General features: G+C 34.9%; 4 protein-coding genes across 6 annotated transcripts in view; 2 read left to right on the plus strand and 2 right to left on the minus strand.

The window, feature by feature from the left end:
- Positions 5,556–6,691, plus strand: LOC104770015 (glutathione S-transferase F12). Its single transcript, XM_010494362.1, has 3 exons — positions 5,556–5,890; positions 5,972–6,020; positions 6,108–6,691. Exons 1-3 carry the CDS (start codon positions 5,744–5,746, stop codon positions 6,554–6,556), a joined length of 645 nt encoding a protein of 214 aa, XP_010492664.1. The 5' UTR covers positions 5,556–5,743; the 3' UTR covers positions 6,557–6,691.
- On the minus strand, positions 7,240–10,518 carry LOC104770016 (phytoene synthase, chloroplastic-like). 2 transcript variants are annotated; one of them, XM_010494363.1, is made up of 7 exons: positions 10,199–10,518; positions 9,116–9,770; positions 8,980–9,030; positions 8,405–8,577; positions 8,060–8,295; positions 7,705–7,897; positions 7,240–7,605 (listed from the first exon to the last, which is right to left on the minus strand). In XM_010494363.1, the coding sequence occupies exons 2-7, from the start codon at positions 9,591–9,593 to the stop codon at positions 7,435–7,437; spliced, it is 1,302 nt and encodes a 433-aa protein (XP_010492665.1). In that variant the 5' UTR covers positions 9,594–9,770; positions 10,199–10,518; the 3' UTR covers positions 7,240–7,434. The 2 variants fall into 2 exon arrangements, with proteins under 2 accessions (XP_010492665.1, XP_010492666.1); XM_010494364.2 differs by lacking the exon at positions 10,199–10,518 and adding an exon at positions 9,889–10,165 and having other exon boundaries at positions 7,325–7,605.
- LOC104770018 (protein SET DOMAIN GROUP 40) lies at positions 17,155–19,262 on the plus strand. Of its 2 annotated transcripts, XM_010494368.1 has the most exons (6): positions 17,155–17,329; positions 17,411–17,561; positions 17,654–17,785; positions 17,908–18,048; positions 18,144–18,440; positions 18,546–19,262. In XM_010494368.1, exons 1-6 carry the CDS (start codon positions 17,178–17,180, stop codon positions 19,203–19,205), a joined length of 1,533 nt encoding a protein of 510 aa, XP_010492670.1. In that variant the 5' UTR covers positions 17,155–17,177; the 3' UTR covers positions 19,206–19,262. The 2 variants fall into 2 exon arrangements, with proteins under 2 accessions (XP_010492670.1, XP_010492669.1); XM_010494367.1 differs by having other exon boundaries at positions 17,155–17,561.
- The window catches only part of LOC104770017 (GPI ethanolamine phosphate transferase 3-like), a 5,946-nt gene continuing 4,711 nt past the window's right edge, over positions 19,330–20,564 (minus strand). Inside the window, exons 16-20 of the mRNA XM_019242557.1 lie at positions 20,201–20,520; positions 19,926–20,106; positions 19,690–19,846; positions 19,517–19,600; positions 19,330–19,435 (exon numbers count right to left, since the gene is read on the minus strand). Coding sequence (XP_019098102.1) covers positions 19,340–19,435; positions 19,517–19,600; positions 19,690–19,846; positions 19,926–20,106; positions 20,201–20,520 — 838 coding nt within the window. The 3' untranslated portion in view covers positions 19,330–19,339. The remainder of the gene's footprint in view (positions 19,436–19,516; positions 19,601–19,689; positions 19,847–19,925; positions 20,107–20,200; positions 20,521–20,564) is intronic.

The raw sequence follows: 20,564 nt of genomic DNA on the forward strand, positions 1-20,564 counted from the left end.
AAGCCGGCCAACTTCAGTTAAATGAACCAAAAGCTATCGTACGGAGAGCCGGCCAATTCCTGTTGAAAGAACCAGAAACTGCCGGACGGAGAGCCAGCCAAACTCTGTTAAATGAACCAAAAGTTGCTGGAAGGATAGCCGACAATCTCCGCGACTGAAGCCGGAGATGCCATATCCAACTAAATCGGGAAGGACAACAATCAACGGCAACAAATACCGTGATAGAAACCGGACAGCGCCGGAGAGAAACTAAAGCTAGCCATCATCGCGATAGCTGATGGACATACGCCGGAAATATAAACCGGACGGCTAAAAAAAGAAGAACAACCTACTCTCTCTCTCTAAAGGATTTGAGAGAGAGAAGAGAGAGAAAAAGGTATGGTTCTTTAATAGCAGTTGAGAGAAAGGAAATTGGCAGATATAACCTAACAAAAACTTTAATTAACTGGCTAACTATTCTAACCATAACCTTCTTATATTCTGTATATTTTCTATAATAATGACAATTATATCCCTTGTACATAACTAACCGTAGTTAACACATTCTCCTTCTCACCCTCTATTCACATGCACCCTCATTTCTATAGTTAAAGAATTAATGTGTCTTTAGTTAGTGAAGAGGTGTGTATATAGGGATGTGTTATTAGATCTGTTGTTTCAAGTTATCGGTTGTGACAAGTTACGAACGGTTATGACCGTATAACTGTGGTGTGTTGTAAAACAAAAAGGTAACAAGTTTCATGTAAATAAAATTTTCAGTTCTCGTTCTTCTCTTCTTGAAGGAGAAGAGACTTTGTCTCTTGCTCTGTTTTGTTCTGTTTCTTTTCTACTTCCTCTCAATATTCCAACATGGTATCAGAGCCAGGTTGGTCTTGGAACCTATCAAAGCACAACAAAAATTAGAAGAATTCCGCTGCTAGAAGAGAAAGAGGGAGACAGCCATCAATGGTGATAAACCGAAAAAAAAAATTAAAAAAAAAAACAGAATATTCCGTGGGTGTGTCGTACTGCCGTTGTTGTGACTAGCCTTCAGTGGATTATGTAAGAAGTGTGGTTCACGTAAAGAATCTTCAGAAGTCGCGTAAGATCGGGAAGATGTCGTTAACGATAGAGGATCGTAGTTGGCAGTTAGCACCACCGTATGCGGTGGGGGAGATTGAACGGTTCGGTGAAAGGAAACCAAGTGGATCTGTTATGTCAATGGAGAAGTTTTGATGTGTCTTTACGATGGCTGAGATGTAAGAAAAGAAAATAGAAGAAGAAGATATAGAGAAAGAGCGGTGGTGACAAGAAGGAGCACCATCAATTTCACAACATATTCACAAGTAGGATGTGAAGCTCCAAAGGGAAGAAGAAAAAGGGAATCTTCTCAAATGGAAATGGAGAAAAGAGATGGTGAGTTAGAGTTGTGGAAGGAGAATTATGAAACTTGTTCGAAGAAGACGTGGAGAAGATTCACGCACTGCACAAATTGTGAGGTTACACAGATAGCCAAAGAAGAGACGTCAGAGAGACGTGATGGTGATCAAAGAGAGTCACCAAGCAATAAAGGAGGATGCTTACCTCATAGAAAAAAATGGAGCATGAGCCGGTTGAAGAGGTAACCGAAGACGACGCGGAGGAGATTCACGCGTAAGACTTCATGGAGACGTTATGGTGATCAAATGGGAGACACCAAGCACTAAGGGAGGATGCTTACCTCAGAAAAAAAAATGGAGCACTTTATGGTGATCAATGGAAGAAACCAAGCACAAGCACTAAAGGAGGATGCTTACCTCATTAAAAAAATGGAGCATAAACTGGTTGATAAGCTAATCAAAGAAGACGTGAAAACGTTTCACGCACAAAACGTCACAGAGACGTGAATCTGATGGTGTTCAAAGGAAGACACTAAGCAAAAAAAAAAAAAAAAGGAGATGCTTACCTAAGAGAGAAAAGGGAGAAGTAGGCAGTTTCAAAAGGGAAAGGAATATCCAAGTGATGACAAGCCAAGGAGAGAAGATCATCAAAGAGGTATTTCAATCGCTGTTCCATAAGTGATCCTCAAGGAAGAAGGATATTGACTATGAAGATGAAAGCTGTGAAAAACGAAGAAAGAGTGATGAATTGCACTTGGAGAAATTTTAAAAGATATGTGGAGAAAGCCTGCAGGTTCAATGAACAAGAAGCTGAACATATCCATAAGCTTGTCGCTCAAATACTATGATGAGTGTATGAGGCTTGAAGATGAAAGAAGATGATACGCACCTGTTGTGACACTTGGGAAAGAGGAAACCCAAAGAGTTGAAGATGAAAGAAGATGATATGCACCTGTTGTGACACTTGGGAAAGAGGAAACCCAAAGAGTTGAAGATTTGAGACACAAGGTTTTAGACCATAACTTAATTAAGGGGGACTGTTAGTTTATAATTGAGTGGTCTTCTTATGTTTTATAGTTAAAGAATTAATGTGTCTTTAGTTAGTGAAGAGGTGTGTATATAGGGATGTGTTATTAGATCTGTTGTTTCAAGTTGTCGGTTGTGACAAGTTACGAACGGTTATGACCTTACGACTTATATATAACTGTGGTGTGTTGTAAAACAAAAAGGTAACAAGTTTCATTTAAATAAAATTTTCAGTTCTCGTTCTTCTCTTCTTGAAGGAGAAGAGACTTTGTCTCTTGCTCTGTTTTGTTCTGTTTCTTTTCTTCTTCCTCTCAATATTCCAACAATTCTCTCATCATCTCTTGTTCCTTTGTTTGCTGTAAGTTTCCTACTTGTAATATGCTTACAGCTAATGATTTCGCATTGCTTTAGGTTCACTTTTGTAATAGCTTTCCTTGTGCTGTTTACTGGAGCTTCATTCAACGATAAACACACCGAGGATTCAACGGATTTTGTTGGTCCCTACTTTTGCTACATTGTGAAACCAGGCGTTTTTTCTATCGGTGCTGTGCTTTCTCTTGTTACTACTGCCCTCAAGATTATCTTTGAGCTCAACAAGTAAGCATGATGTTGCTGCCACAATGACCCCGGCGAACCAAGGAGCCGGTATAGCAATGGGGCAGGCTCAGATTCCAGAGAGAGTCGAAGATCCTGTCTTTGTTCATGAGGATACTTACATGAGAAGACAGTTCACGTAAAACAGATAAGGCTTTGACTGTGAAACACGTTTAGGAGGGCATATAGATTAAAAAAAGGGTTCGTGTTTGTGATTCTTGTATTTTAGATTAAAGACTATGAAACTTTGTAATGATTGCTAATGTTGTTGGAAGTAGAAAACCTTGGGGACCCTAAAAATGTCACTTATTATGCATTGTGTAGTTTTTTTCTTCTTCTTCTTTGTTTCTTTCTCATTTCTGTGAGTCAACAAAACTCGATCAAAAATGGTTATTAAAAAGTGTTCTTCTGAAACAATCTTCACCCTATTTCTAAAACAAACGTCACTTATTATTATGCATTGTATGGTAAGGTGACATTTTCATATTTTAAAAACCATATTTCTTGTAATATCTATCCACCGGTCCGACCACACATGGTTTGGCACGTGCGTTCGAATAAAAACAATTTACATTTGTTTTCTATCCAAGAATGAACCGCAAAATGCAAAGTCATAAACCTAATTAAGCTTCTAAGGCTGTCCACCTAAGATTTTAAACATCCAATCGGAATTTAACATTACACCAATTAACATTTTTAAAATTTCCAGAATTTTCTATATGAAGATATTTTTAAACCAAAATTTATGGAAATAAAAGAACTATGTACAATATCCAACATTGGCTAGAAATTTTTTAGACAATGGTTCAGAACCATTATAAATAAGATTAATATGCTTCCAACAACGAATGAGCAGGAAAGCTTGATTTATCATGCGTCCAAGTTTAAAAGTTTTATTCGGTTTGATCCGGTTTTTTATTTGCTTAAATCAAAACTTTAAAAAGTTTCAAAAAAATATTATAATATTTAAAATTGTTAAAAGTTCTTATCTTTTAAAAAGTTTTTTAATAATATAATTTTTAAATTTTAATAGTTTAAAATATTATCAATATTGAAACTTTTTAAAAGGTTCAAATATCATATTTCGAAACCTTTTAAAAGTTTAAAATATTATATATATTAATGAAGGACTTTGGTTTATATAATAGATGATAATTATAAATAATAATTCAGTGTCTAAAGGTTCAATTATAATTTAATTTTAAACGTTTTATTGTTAATATTGGTTTATATTTTCTGTATTTGATAATATTAATATTATTTTAAACAACCAATAGTGATTAGACATGTCACTAATTAACATTTTAAAAAATTTCCATAATTTTGTATATTCAGATTTTTTTTAAATAATCAATCAGGATCAGACAACTCAATATTTAACAATTTTAAATTATGTTAAATTTCTATATTAAAATACTTATAAATAAGTGTATTTACAACGTCCCACATCGGCAAGAATTTTTTTAGACAATGGCTGAGAACTACTATAAATAAGACTAATATGCTTCCAACTACGAATGACCAGGAAGTTTGATTTATCAGGCGTCCAAATTTTAAAAAATTTAAAAGTTTTAAATATTATAATTATTGAAACTTTAAAAAGTTCAAATATTATAAATATTTAAACTTGGTAATTTGCAATTTTGTAGTATTAAGGATGTTGATTTGAAAAGTTTCAATACGTGTGGATCTAAAATCTAGTAAGTATACATGTGAAAGTATCAATAACTGGATGCATGTAGTGACTAAGCTGGTCCATAAAATTGCACAAATTTTACGAGACAAGGGACAATAATTTTGGTATTAAATTTTGATGGGTTAACAAGTTGTCTTGTAATCTAAAAAAAGGTTTTAAATGATTATTCTAATGTAAGAAAGCTGATGTAGAAGAGGATGAAGAAAGAGTATAATAAAAAACGGACGGTAAAAGTAATGATGACATATATCATGAAAATTTGACAATGAAAATGATGAGAAAAAATATGAAGAGTAAGAAAACAGTGAAAAAATAAATCATAAAGACATAGTAAAAAATAAATCACGAAGACATAGATGGTGGTGGTCAATTAAATATGAGAAAACAAGATTAATTCATGATTATAAAAATGTTTTGTTTTTCTGATGGTCAAAGAAACAGTTTAGGATATGCTATGTCACCAGTTCGATCCACCTCGTATGGACGTCCAACTAATTTCATGATTTTTTTTATCAGATTTGAATTTTTAACGTAAGTGACTTTTATATTTTCTTAAAGTAAAATTTTCACCAATCAATTGTAATTTAAAATTTTATATAAACTAATATTTCATAATTGTCATCAATCATATATAATTTTGCCCTAAATATATCGACGCGTGGGTTCAAAATCTAGTTGAACTAAAACTTTTGTTTTCTTTTAACTAATCAAATCTATATTACTAAGTTTGTAACTTTACATCAAAATTTGACAGAAATATCTATCAAATTGGGCCTAATGTCATCATCTGTGAATTGGTTCGTCATTGATATATTAAAAGTTTGTACAGAAATGTGAATGGTATATTATCCACCGTACGTTAGTGGAACAACCACCACATGCTCTACCCAACCCGCACAACAACCAGTTCTTACTATCTTGAGTCTAATAAAATGCCAACACATCTATCCCCACTTCTCATTTATAAATAAGATTGACATACAAATTTTTCTTAAAAGCATATAGAAAAACATATCTGTTTTGCTTTCTGATGATTCATAGCAATAATTTATTGTAAAATTATACAATAATGGTTGTGAAACTATACGGACAGGTAACGGCAGCTTGCCCACAAAGAGTCTTGCTTTGTTTTCTTGAGAAAGGAATTGAATTCGAGATTATTCATGTTGATCTTGATACATTAGAGCAGAAAAAACCAGAAAATCTTCTTCGTCAGGTAACAAAAAAAATATATAATTCATAACTAATTAAATCGTGTGGACGTTTTGTATCCGATATAACTATTGTTTTCTTGTAGCCATTTGGTCAAGTTCCAGCTATAGAAGATGGAGATTTCAAGCTTTTTGGTAACATTTTATTAATTAACATCACCTTCTTTTTCTTTTTTTTTTTTACTATCATTTATTTATATAGTCTTTTGAATTTTGGCGAAGAATCACGAGCCATTGCGAGATACTACGCGACCAAGTACGCAGACCAAGGGACGAACCTTTTGGGCAAGTCACTAGAGCACCGCGCCATCGTGGACCAATGGACCGACGTGGAGAGCCATTACTTCAACGCTCTAGCCCATCCCATTGTGGTTAACCTAATCATCAAGCCTAGGTTAGGCGAAGAATGTGACCTCGTTTTGGTCGAGGAGCTCAAAACGAAGCTCGGAGTGGTCTTGGACATATACGAGAACCGCCTTGCTTCGAACCGGTTTCTGGCTGGTGAAGAATTCACAATGGCTGATTTGACTCACATGCCGGCGATGGGGTACTTGATGAGTATAACCGATATAATCCAGATGGTTAAGGCTCGGGAGAATTTTAACCGTTGGTGGGAAGAGATTAGCGCTAGACCGGCTTGGAAGAAGCTTATGGAGATGGCTGGTCACTGAATTAGCTCGAATGTATGATACTATGATGATTGGAACTAATTACGCTTTAATATTTTCTGTTTTTTTGTTTGTTTGTATCTGTATTGTACCTTTCAAAGTTTCAATAACAAAATCAATCTACGTTTGAAGAATTAATGGTGTTTTCGTAGCACGATTGTTCATCATGCATACGTTACTAGACAAATGTTGTGCTAAAATATATGATAAAAAATGAGACTTGTGACTTGTGAGTAAAGAAGAACAAGTTTCAATTATTGTTTTTTTTTTTTTACAACAGAATATAAGATTGGCTCAAACAAGCCAATACAAAGAACATTGTTTACATAACTAAGTGCGGAACTGAGCTAAGAACAAGTTTCACATTTAAAGTCATGAATTTGTAGTAGTGTCGTTGTTGGCAATAGTAGTTTTGTGAGGATGTATGTTATATTATTATTACAAGTTTCTGAGTTATTATAGTTTTTTCCAAGTTTATGAACTTAATATAGATTCTTATCATTCCTATTCCATGTCAATTGTTTAGTTTGTTTTCGTACCATGACACTTTTTAGATAGCTTATGCTTAGCCAATCCCCATGAATCCATGCTACTTGTTTTCAAATTTAACTTCTTTGTATATATATCACAAAACTATTTCTCCAACCAAAAACTTTATATTCCCTCATTAAGCCAAGAGAATTAGATAACGAAAACAAAATAAAAAAAATTACTTTTTTACATACAGAAAAATAATGTAACATTATAAGAATTTGGTTTCCCGGATTAATATGTATAATAATAATAATACTGTATTAGTTAACATGATAAATTCGACCCTAAGATTTTTCTTAATCACAAAAAGCGCTCTTAGGTTGTTTGTTCCCCAGTTTAGCTCTCGCTCATATCGACAGTCTTGAACTTGAAGTCTTTAGTATTGATTTAGCATAAGCCAATGGCAATGCTGCAATTTTCTTGGCTTTCCCCACGTAAGCTCTCTTTGTGAAATTGTTGTAATCATTGGCTTCAATCTCGTCCAATATTCTCCTGTACAATAGGAGCGACGCCCATACCTGAAACAGAGTAGCCAAGCTTTCAGTGTTAAAAATCAATTGAAAACAAAGTTCTGGTGGAATTGAAAACAGTATACTTGCGGCTGTAAAGACACTTACCGGCCATCTGCTAGCAGCACTGAGCTCGGTGACGCCTTTCTCAGCTTCGTCAAAGAACATTCTTGCTCGTTTAAGCTGCATTCTCATGAAGTTTCTCCATTTATCAGTGACTTTTCCGGCGAAAATGTCTTCATCTGACAGACCAGCCTGAGCCAGTTCGTCTTGAGGTAGATAAACCCTTCCTCTTCTCGCACTGATCAGAGAGAGCAAAACAAGTTTAGGAGAGAGGTGTGAATCAAGAAACCGGTTTATGTGAATCAAGAAACGTGTTTTAGGAGAGACATGTGAATCAAGAAACCGATATGTGAAACCAAGAAACCAAAGATTGAGAGTTGAGGAAAAAAGAAAGACTCACTCTTCGCCAACGTCTCTGAGTATGTTGGTAAGCTGATTGGCTATCCCTAGAGCCAAGGCAGCGTTGTAAACACTTTCCGTAGTTGCTTTCGACTTAGGATCGATTCCCATAACTGGAACACTCATCAAACCAACGGTTCCCGCAACATAGTAGCAGTAAAGGTAGAGATCATCGAAGTTCTTGTATCTTGATTTCCTCAAGTCCATTCTCATCCCTTCGATCATGTCTCTAAATGGCTGTAAGACAAAGGAACATTAGATCAAGATTTTATACGAATTGAAGAATGCAATTTGACCTGTGAAATGAAACAGCAAAGTAAGATAAGACAGAGTGAGGCTGACTGACCTGAATATCAACCGGGTATCTAGCAACTGTATCAGCAAGAGCAGCATCAAGCATATCAAAAGGACGGCCACGGAAAAGATCTTCTAACCTTGCTTCCCATCTATCTAACGCCATGGGAGTTATATGTGAAGCATTAGGCCCGTCAACAAGTTCATCAGTTCTTCTACACCAAACTGCAAAAGAAAAACAGAGTAAAACCATCAAGATGAGACCAATCAAACATCAAAGAGTCATGAGCTAACATTGATCCGCATAAGTAAATCTTCAGAGTTTAAGACTAATGGGCCTAGAAAGCCCATTAAACCCCATATTAGTAACTAAGCTATTCAATTTTCTTGGCTCTTAATCCTAAAAGCTTACACTAGGTGCTTCATGGACCTTATCTTAAACACTAGCCAACTTGAGATGTTTATGTTTCAGCATATGTGTATGTTCCAAGGAATCTATTTCAGCTTCTCAAAACTTCTTGCAAACCAAAGACTGAGAGAACAAGTGATCGATTCTAAGTCTCTAGTCTACTTTGAGCATCACTTTATCCTACAAACAAAACCAATGATAACAATGCAGTAACTCACCGTAGATAGCCCAAATAGCCTTTCGCCTTTCAGGTGTCATAAGCAAAGTCCCTGTCAACAGAAACATTAGGATTCAGAAACCAAACATACAATTCTCCATCACACCAAAGCCAAACAAGAGAGAATAGATCCTAACCGAGATAAAAGGTTTTAGCATATTCAGCGCAAACTTCGCCGCAACGATCATAAGCCTCACCCAACAAACTCAAACTACCAGGAAGAACAACGTCTTGAGGCTGCTTCTTGACATCAAGATCATAAGAAGAAGATCTAAGCTGTTTGTTGACCAAAGCAGCTTGTTTCAAGACAACATTGTAAACCTTCTCTTCAGATGAGAGGGCTATCTCCCCTGAAGGACTTGCAACTAAGCTCGAAAACACAACACCACTTCTTCTTCTTGGGTTCGTAACAAGGGAAGAAGAGCTCCATGTTGTTGTTGTTGTTGTTGTTGTTGTTGTTGTCTGCTTCCTCATACCTTTGTTTAGTCTCTGATTCTGACAACGAGAGAAGATTCTAGAAGACTCTAGAACCCTTACCAACCCAAAATTATTCATCGGGTCTGGATTTGGAGAAGGAGCTGCAACCCATAACACTGCTACAGAAGAAGAAGACATACTCAAAAGTTCTTGAGAGAGAAAAATCTCAACTTTAGTTTTTTTCTTCTTTCTCTTGGGATTTGCTTGTTTTGTTTACTCTGTTTCTTCACTTGGAAGAATCAAAAAATCCCAAAATTTCAGTGAAACCCAGTATTTGATTGATTTTGGATCAAACTGATAAATTTCAAAGCTTTCCTGCAAATTGAATAAAACAAATAAACGAGTTGATTAGGAGAAATCGAGATCTCTATACAAAGCCGAGAAAAAAAAAAAACCTTAATTTCCACAAAGCAAGCAATCGATTTTTTCATACCAAAGAGACAAAAACAGAGATAACGAGAAGAAGATCTTCAAAAGCAAATGAACAACAACACACAAAAAAAGAGGAAAAAAAAAAAACAAGCAAAAACCCTTTATTGTTTGACAAAATACTCAACTGGGTTCATCAATTACACAAAAAAAAAAAACATAGATTGGGTTTTTCGTTGTGAATTTTATCTATCAACAGTTGAGAAGGTATAATAAGAAAATGAAGAGCCGAAAAGTATAAAAATATATAGTGTAATCACATGACAAGAGTAACCAAACGGGAGAAAACGAGTGATGGAAACAAAAAGCCTAACCTTTGTTGTTGTCTCTCTCTCTCTAAAAGAGCAGAAGAAGATAGTAGAACTACTGTGGTGAGAACGTTGAAGAAAGATGAAGAAGAAGAAGAAGAGGATGAGATTTTTCAAACACTAAATTAATAAACCAAAAGAGACGAGAAAAAGGTTTGACCCATTAATGTCAGAAAATTCTCAAGCAAGTTTATACTATTTTGCAAAACGCTTGCTGTAATGGAAATATATACATGTACACACCACACAACACACAAGTAGAAGAAAGAGATGTCTCTTCCTCTATCGTTATAAAATCTCACCCACTCAATTTTTTTTTTTTTTACTCTGGGGATTTAATGAGAAGCCAGAATAAATACAAAAGTCGTTATTTTTTTGCGTATATTTTAATTTTTGACTGAGGAAGAGAGTCTCGGGGTGACTCGTGTCGTGTATGCAACCTTAATAGTCTTTTTATATAAAAGTATATAATAAAGGTTAAAGATCTTATTATTATTAAAAAAAAAAATCCATTACCTAATTAACCCGTTTTCTCCTTTTAACTGAATGAAATCTAAAATATTATAGAAACCTTTTTGTTTTCCATATATAATTATATAATATGATATGTTACCATTTGAGTGCCGGATCAGAGGATATCTTTGCAATTGTAGATTAAGAGCTCTAAATTGATATTTATAAATATAGTTTAAACTTTTTAAAATATATATAGAAATGTCTTAAGTAAACATTAGACAAAATATGGTTTTAAACATCTTTAAAATATTTTAACATACACCATTTTTGAGAGAAAAAAAGTAATTATGTATGATTTTAAATTTATAATATTCTGATACAAAAACAAAAACTACATCATCAATAACATATATGTATACATACTGTATTAAATAGTGATACAGAGTGTCAGTGACGAAACATATATGTCGTTTAATGGATAAATCGTATTCAATATAAACATGTATCGGTACTTGGTTAAATATTATAGTATAATATCCAAACATTATAAATATATGGTTTTAAGCATTTTAATGTATTTTTAAATACACTATTTTTGAGAAAAAAAAAATATGTATAGTTTTAAGTTTATGATATTTCGATACAAAAACAAAAACTGCATCATCAAATTTAACATGTATATATATATATATACATATTATATTAAAATAGTGATACAGAATGTTAGTGACGAAACATATATGTCGTTTAATGGATAAATCGTATTCAATATAAATCTGTATCGGTTCCTTTGTTAAATATTATAGTATAATATCTAAACATTAGAAATATATGGTTTTAAGCATTTTTAAAGTATTTTTAAATATACAAAAAAATAATTATGCATAGGTTTAAGTTTACAATATTTCGATATAAAAATAGAAACTACATCATCAATTTTAACATATATATATATATGTGTGAAAATAGTGATATAGAATATTAGTGATGAAATGTATATGTTGCTTAATAAATCGTATTCAATATAATTATATTGGTTCTTGGTTAAATATTATAGTATAATATCCATATCACAGAAAACATAGTGTATGTTGTGGTTTATGGTATAATCACGGTAAGACTAGTATTGTGTTACGGAACGTAAACTACGTATAACATATTTTTTTGGATCATTGGTAAACTTCTAGGAGATTGCGTAGGAAACATGAGATGATCACTATTTTGTGGATTTTACATTACCCCATACAAAATGTATATATTTTTTTGTAATGAAAACATTAGGGTGGCCAAAAAAGCCTAAAACAAAAAGATTGAAAAAGCTCTCATGAAGGAGTCAAACAAACGAACCTGACACACACATATTTTGTCAAAGTGAGACATTACATTGCGGAGAGATGGGATCAATCACTATTTAATTAAGAGATAATTAAAATACAAGTTTGTTAAACAAATACTAGTATAAGTAATATTGTTGTTGGTAGAAAGGGACAAATAGGGTATATGGTAGGGCCAATGCCAGTTTGGGTAAAAAGAGGATTAGTGAGAAGAGAAGAGAGATCAGAGAGATGCCATGTGGAGTCGACAGCCCAATGGGAGAGCGATAAGCTTATCAGAAAAATATCCAAAGTGCGGAGGGTAAAGTGGGCGACGTTGCTTTTCCACGTGTCGATGTTTCATTGGTAAACAGTGTTTAAAGTTAGATTTCCTCTTCTTAGTCGGTATTTGTGTCCCACTCTCTCTTCGCCAACTTGGCCCTCACTCTCTCACTCGTATATGGAGTTACCTACCTCTCTGTTACGTCCAGAAGGTTTGTATTTTTCTTAGTTTTGGTATTTACCTCTCTCTCTGTCCCCCACACTCATGTATGCTGTAGCCTCTTCCGTATATTCTCCGTATCTTGTATGAAATACATTCTCTTGTAAGTTGTAACAAAACGTTTTTTGTTTTGGTAAGTGTCTTACTGACTCAGTACTCACTTTTTGTTTTTTGCGTACTCAATTTAATTCATTTTCATCGATTACAATTTTACATGATTAATTAGGTTTATCGCCTCAATCAACAAATGGATGAAAACGTCTTGGTACTAACGTGTACAATCTACAAATCATAAGAGTTTGGAGAAAGTACTGACAACTTGCCTAATTTGTCGTTTGCTATGGTGTTGGAGGCTTGGCCATGCTATATAAATATGCTATATATATATGTCGTCTTCGTAGAACGGTTGGAGAGCGGACCGGGACCACGCTTATGGGTTACTGAGAATTAGACTAACGTCTTGAGCTAGCATATGATTCAAATATAACATGCCTGAATCTGCTATTCAAATATAAAGTACTGGCCGGCTCAGTTTTACGAGATAAATTTATAACAACTTACGTCTAAGTGGCTGAAAATCACATTGAAATCTTTTTTCTTTTTAAAATGTAGAAATTCAAATTAGAAAGCTTCATTTTAAAATGATATCATTGTTCGCTGAAATTCACGATAACATCACTAAGATTCGTTACAATTCGTCAAACATCTCACGTACTAAGATTGTTTGGCGAGTGATGGAGACATTGTTGTAAATGGAAACGTGTACTCGTAAATTGTGTAATCATCTTTCGTGGCCCATAATTTTTTTAGTCGTCCTATATTGGAGTTTTATATCGTTTTATATATCAAAATCATATTTATTCCTTTATTAAACTAGGTTTTATTATAAAAAGTACCAAGGAATTGGACGGTACTCACCATTTACATGGTTACATGACTCGACACGTAGTGTTACTTCATGCTGCAAGTTTTTTTCTTTCTTTCTTTGCTGCTCCCTGAATATTTTAGATTTTAGTTATTTGTTGCTGACGAGTTTTAGTTACTAGTTTCTAAAATAGTCTAGAGAAAGTTGTTATTTATTAATATAATAACTCGGTAATGGCTACGTATAGAGTCAGCCACGTAACACTAAATGGATGTGTCATGGTCCCATAGTACACTACTTGCATTATACACGAATCCATTGTTTTTGCAATTTTGTAATTAAACATCATATTTCTTAACCTATAATCTTGTATATCAAAATTTCTCTTTCTGAAATAGCTAATTCCCACTTTTTGAGTAGTTAGTTACTATAATGTAATGATTCGGGGACAGAAAAAATAAGAATCATTTTGTGAAGTGGTTCGGAAACAAGTCAAAGGAAAGTAGTAATTTATAACCAATTAGACTTACTACAACTTTTAAAAGAAGAATGGAATAACATAATTATGTATCTTCCATCAATGACTTACATGATTTGAATTGTTAAACTTCATTATCAATTTCTATGGATGGCACAAACTAGTAGACCATGTGTTTTAACGACAATCATCTACTCGAACCATTAAAATCTACGAACGGTGGATTGGTATTTTAGCGTAATAATTCCAACACCACCACATGATTTGGTACAAGTTTCTTTCTTAGCCGTGAGAAAATTGAATATACCTTCCTCTTTATTCTGCATATTCGTTGTACTTGTTAAGTTTCTACTTTTCTTTGTCGCCTACGTACTTTCTCTTCTGTCTATCCTACGGCACACACACTCATGATGGTTTGATACTTTGATGTAACCGGCTTTGGTCCACCGAAATTCATATTAATTACAAAATATCGTGACAAAAAGTATATTTATGTTTTTTTTTGGTCTTGTTGCTTAACACTGCATATAAATTTAGCGTATGAATGATGACAGCGGTTAGGGCGAAAAAATCCACGTACTGTTTAATCTGTTCTAAAAATAGGATGAAAAACAAATAGCTACAGATCAACTCTATTTGTACACATAAACAATCTATCGTTGGTTTGTAACAGTTTTATTTTATTTTTTTTGAACTACTGTAGACTATATTTGATGAATAGTAATTAAAAGACAGTCTAATCCGCTGTTAGATTTATCCGTCACTAGTAAAATAAATATGTATAGCCACAAATATTTTAGTGGCTGTGGTAAAAAATTCGTGGCTATATGATAAAATAGTCACGATTGGTCACCAAAAAAATTCGTTGGTATAGCCTAGTAGCTAATTTATTTCGTGACTTTTTCGTAGATACCTAGTCACGATTTTATCACGCGTATTTCGTAGCTGATTTACCACGGTTTAGTCACATAAAATATTCGTGACTTTGTTATATAATTTTAATAAAAAAAAGACAAAAAAAAACCATAATTATTTATTAAAATCTAGAAAATAATTTATTTATAAAACAAAATAATTTATTTACAAAATTGTTTCACAAAAAAATAATTAAATAAAAAAGGTTTCAACAGCGGCGCTTCTTCCCTCAACTCTCTCCGGTGGTTTTGTGGCGTCGGATCTGGTGGTGACTGGAGGCGTAGGAGTTCGTTGGGCAACGGATCTAGAACGTGAAGCTTTCTTGTTCTTCTTTTCTAAGGTGGTGGTGGCTGGAGGGTGAGGATTTCATTGGGAAACAAAACTAGGATCTGAAACTTTCTTGTTCTTCTTCTAAAATGGTGGTGGCTAGATGGTGATGGTTTCACCATTGTCGTTAAAGAAATTGCAGTAAGCGGAACATGGATTGGACTCCGTCACGATGCTGCTGAACGTCTCACTATGTGGTGGTGGTGAACGGTGGCTCAAAAAAGCAGTGGTGGAGGTTCGAACAGCGAGATCTGGGAAAAAAAATGAAACAAAGAAAGGATTAGACACAGAGAGAAAAAGAAAAAGAAAAAAAGAAGAAGAAGAAGAAAAAAAAATAAACCAACCTAATAGAAGAAGAAAAAAGAAAAGAGAATAACTTGCATTTACTCAGGAAACAAAAACAAAAAAAGGTTTTGTGTCTGTTAGATTCAATGTTATTAACGGTGGATGATCAACTATGTAGTGATCCTCATTTTTATGGAACAACCAATGAGAAGCTAGTATCTTTTTTGCAACCTTTATATATTTTTATAATCTAATTTTACTTTTCTTTGTTCAATATATTTATTAATAATTTATGTTTACAGTTATAAGTTATGAAATGATTGATTAAATATAAAAATTGTAATTATTATATAATTTTAATTTATTATAATGATTAATTTTTTGGTTTGGGGTTAAAAAAATTGATAAGATTTTAAATACCTAGCTTTTTAAAAAAATATTTTTATGTAAAGTATTTATGTGAATATAGTGACTCAAAATTTTAGTTTCAGAATATACTTTGGTAATTAGATTTTTGTTTAAATTTAGGATTTTAGAGTTGTCTTTCAAATTTGAATTTTTTTTATAAATTATTTTTTATTCGATAATCACTTAATCTTGGTGACTTTTCGTAGCTAATAAAGCTATGATTAAGTCATATGATAATTTTGTGACTTTATATGGCTACGATTAAGTCACGTGATGATTTGGTGATTTGGTATAGCCACGATTTAGTCACAAACTTGGTTGGTGACTGTATTTAGTCACGAAATTGTCACATAAAATATTTGTGACTAAATTACAAAATTAGCCACGAAATTTCGTGACTCCATAGTAGCTACCTCATGAGGTTGGAAAGCCAATGAAGAATCCCATTCAAACCAATGGACTTGTGATGACCAAACCAGAAGGTAGAATGAAGACAAGTCACCCCATTTTTAACTTCCCACATCCCTGTATCAGATGAGTAAATCGCAAAATCGACGTTAGCATCATCCTGAGCGATCAACCACACAACCTTGTAACTCACGACAGTACCACCTTGCATCTTTGTATCAATCCACTGTCGCTGAAACGTACGTTGTTCCGTAACCCCTCAACATATTGCGGAGTGTAGTTATGTTCACAAAGAGGTATTCGAAACCATGCTTGAAACAAATGATTACCAACGTAATACATAGGAGTTCCATCGCTAGCTTGTACGTAAAGGAAAACCAATCCATCGGTACAAGCTAAGACTAGTAGTTTCCTGATTGTGGTTTCGGCAAAAAAAACTCACTAGTGATCCAGGAGAAAAAGCAAGTTCTCATATTTTGCATGCATGATGACCAACGATTTCAAGTGTCAGTTTGTGAGGTCTGGTTTGGATGATTGACCATGAGACTGAGGAAGAGTTGCGTGAGATGANTGTGACTCCATAGTAGCTATACGATTTTTTTTTACTAGTGCGTACTGATTGATGTTACCATTCAAACTCTAATACTTAGTCATAGTGATCAATAGAAATTGCATGAATATATAAATTAAACTCGTATTCGATAATTCTGATTCGATTCGACCAAAAAAATGTGTATCTAGTGAATGAAAGTATCAATTGGAGGTTTGAATTTGTTCAAAAAAATTTGTTGTGCTGCCTTCAGTCCAAAATGGATCCGGGAGAGTGATAAACCAGAATATCCCATTGAGGATCTACGCGATTCGTACCAAACCGGATTTAACCAAATTGACAAAGTTCACGCACGTGAAGTCAATGCGCCACGTTTCAAAAGACTGGCTCGGGGATATTTCCGTAATTTCCCCTGAATCAGGGTTTTAGGAGAATCAAAACCCCAGGAAGAAGAAGGAGAAGAAGAAGAAGATGGAGAATGGGAAGTATGGAGTTAGAACACCAAACCATGGAGACGTTTCTGCGTTGGGCAGCAGATATTGGCATTTCAGATTCCATTGATTCTTCTCGATTTCGAGATTCATGTCTCGGCCATTCTCTTTCCGTCGCTGACTTCCCTCTCGCCGGCGGGTGCGTAGAAACAAAATCGATTGGGGTTTCTCTTAAAATCTTTAAAATTTGTCTTCTCATTGCTTGGATTGATGGAATTAGGAGAGGATTGGGAGCTGCTCGTGAGCTCAAGAAAGGAGAATTGGTTTTGAAAGTCCCGAGAAACGCGTTGATGACTACTGAATCCATGGTCGCTAAAGATCAGAAATTGAGCGATGCTGTTCATCTCCATAGATCACTTTCTTCGACTCAGGTTCTCCTCTTTTATATTCTCTGAATGTGTTCTGTTTATGTATTTGAGAATATTTCAAAAACAAAACCCACACAATGGTTGAAAATGTGCAGATACTGAGTGTATGCTTATTGTATGAAATGAGCAAAGGGAAGAAGTCTTTTTGGTACCCTTACTTGGTTCATTTACCTCGTGACTATGATCTCTTGGCTACATTTGGGGAATTTGAGAAGCAAGCTTTACAAGTTCTGTGTCTACCTACTACTACTACTACTACTACTACTACTACTACTACTACTCTTTGTGTTTTGTTTTGGTTCTGGTGAATTCATCTCTGAAAAATGGGGTTTTCTGATCATTTCCTTAGGTGGAAGATGCTGTTTGGGTTACTGAGAAAGCCACAGCTAAGTGTCAGTCTGAGTGGAAGGAAGCTGTTACGTTGATGAAGGAGTTGGATCTCAAGCCAAAGTTTCAGAGTTTCCAAGCATGGCTTTGGGCTTCTGCAACTGTAAGAATACTTTTTATCTCTCAATTGAATGTTGTTCGAGAAATCTGAGGATAGTTGATTAGAAAAGCTTTGTGTGTAAACTCTCCTGTTTTAAGATTTCTTCACGGACGCTGCATATACCATGGGATAGTGCTGGGTGTTTGTGTCCTGTGGGGGACTTGTTTAACTACGATGCTCCTGGAGATGATTCGAATTACTCAGAAGGTCCTGAGAGTGCGATTCAGACATCATCCCCTCAACCTATTTCAACTGCTAATGAGTGTAGGAATAATGAGGAGGAAGCAGGACCTGTTGTTGAGACACAGTCTGAAAGGCTCACTGATGGTGGATTCGAGGAAGATGCCAATGCTTATTGTCTTTATGCAAGAAGGAATTATCAGCTAGGAGAACAGGTACAAGTTCTTCTTAACTAGCTTTGCTTTAGCTGCGAAACTATTGAAGCGTAAGCATTAAATAGAGAAGATATTAAAGAGCGAGAATTCTATTTGTGGGTGTAGGTTCTTCTATGTTATGGTACTTACACAAATCTAGAGCTTCTTGAGCACTATGGGTTTATGTTAGAAGAGAACTCAAATGACAGAGTCTTCATTCCTCTAGAAACCAGCCTTTATTCTCTAGCTTCTTCATGGCCTAAAGATTCTTTATACATTCATCAAGACGGTAAGCCATCCTTTGCGCTTGTATCAACGTTGAGACTGTGGCTGATCCCACAGAGCCAGCGTGACAAGTCGGTGATGCGTCTTGTTTACGCTGGATCTCAGATATCTGCCAAGAATGAGATTCTAGTCATGAAGTGGATGTCAGAGATATGTGGAAGTGTTTTAAGGGATCTGCCAACTTCTGTCTCAGAAGACACTCTGCTTCTTCATAACATTGACAAGCTCCAAGATCCTGAATTGCCTCTGGAGCAGAAAGAAACAGAAGCTTTTGGCAGTGAAATGCGCGCTTTTCTCGATGTGAATCGTTTGTGGGATGTTATTGGATTTTCTGGGAAAGATGTAGAATTTTCCAGGAGAACTAACAGGATGATGAGCAAATGGAGATTGTCCGTGCAGTGGAGGCTAAGCTACAAGAGAGCTCTAGCAGATTGCATCTCTTATTGTAATGAGAAAATGAATAATCTCTTAAGAACTCGAGATAGGATTAGAGATTTGTAACGTGAATAGAAATCTATCTTTTCTAATCTATCAATGCCAAAAAAATGGTTTCTGTAATTGTTATTACATTCGAAAAGAAATAAAAAAACAACTACCTGCTAAAATCTACTGTTTACATCTTTCATCAGTATGAATCAAAAATAGTAAGCAGAAGCCAAACAGATGAGGAGATCAGTAAGAATCAGACCAACAACGTCAAAGACAAACTTTGGAGCAAACAAACCCCACACCTGCAAAGACCATGAGAGCAATGTTTTAGTCACAGAAACAACAAAATAACCTTTGGCTTGAATGTATCTTGCTGTGTTTACCATTAGATGTCTTCTCTGGATGGTAACGCAGAGAATTGTAGCTGTGACTGTAGTGGCTGATATAACTCCAAAGAGCATATACATCTGATGAGGATTAAAAAAATTATGATTATATCACTGTCACTGAATCTACTAGACTAAACGAAAAATGGATCGATATGAAGATGTCTTACTTGGAACAACTGGTGGCGTTTTTGGCCATGAGCCTGAGGAGTTTGAGAGTAGATCGGTACGAGGATAGGAAGTCCAAATACAGAAAGGATGATCGAGAATCCAAAAGTTTCGATTGTCAAAAGGATCGCTTGTCGTATAAGCACAAACTCGTCAAACCTGAAGAAAAGATGTAAGCAAAACCATCATATAGAAAGAAGACTCCATTGTAGTCTGAGTTTATGAAACTTGGACCTACCCGACAAATGCAGCTCCATAACGGAGTCCATCGAAGGCGCACCAATGCCCGCTGGCGAAAAACATGCATATAGAAAGAAGACTCCATTGCATCACACAGAGAGGATTTAGTTTCGAGAATTTGTTCTGTCTATCTAATTGGGTTATTCTCTCTACACCTTCCAGCCTCATTATACAATAGCCTACATAGAAATAACCACAGAGTTAAACCTTAATGATCTAAATTGCTGTAAAGCTTTTTGCTTTGAGAATCATCAAGTGAGAAGAGAAAAATACCAGCAAGCAAATATGCTAATGCCAGAAGTGATCCTTGCTTCCCCGACAACAGAATTACTGGCGAGCTACAAGCAGATACAAGAGCGACAGCTCTGGTGGCCCAAATCTTCTTTTCGCTTGTGCAAAACATACGAGCAAAAGCTAAAAGGAAGAGTTGCACCAATCCGATTGCATAAACCGTTTGAGGGATGCGGTTTCTTCCTCCAATCACTTGAAGTAAACCATCCAAACCAAATATCTTGCTCTCTGATGCCCAGAGCAATGCTATCAAAAAGTAGCTTATCATACTACCAACAGTAACATACTTCCACATCCCCTCACTGGGTGTTTTAGCAATCGCTATGTAGAGCACGCAAATGAGTAT

Source organism: Camelina sativa, chromosome 20, assembly GCF_000633955.1.
Source record: "Camelina sativa cultivar DH55 chromosome 20, Cs, whole genome shotgun sequence".
In the NCBI taxonomy this organism is placed as follows: domain Eukaryota; kingdom Viridiplantae; phylum Streptophyta; class Magnoliopsida; order Brassicales; family Brassicaceae; genus Camelina; species Camelina sativa.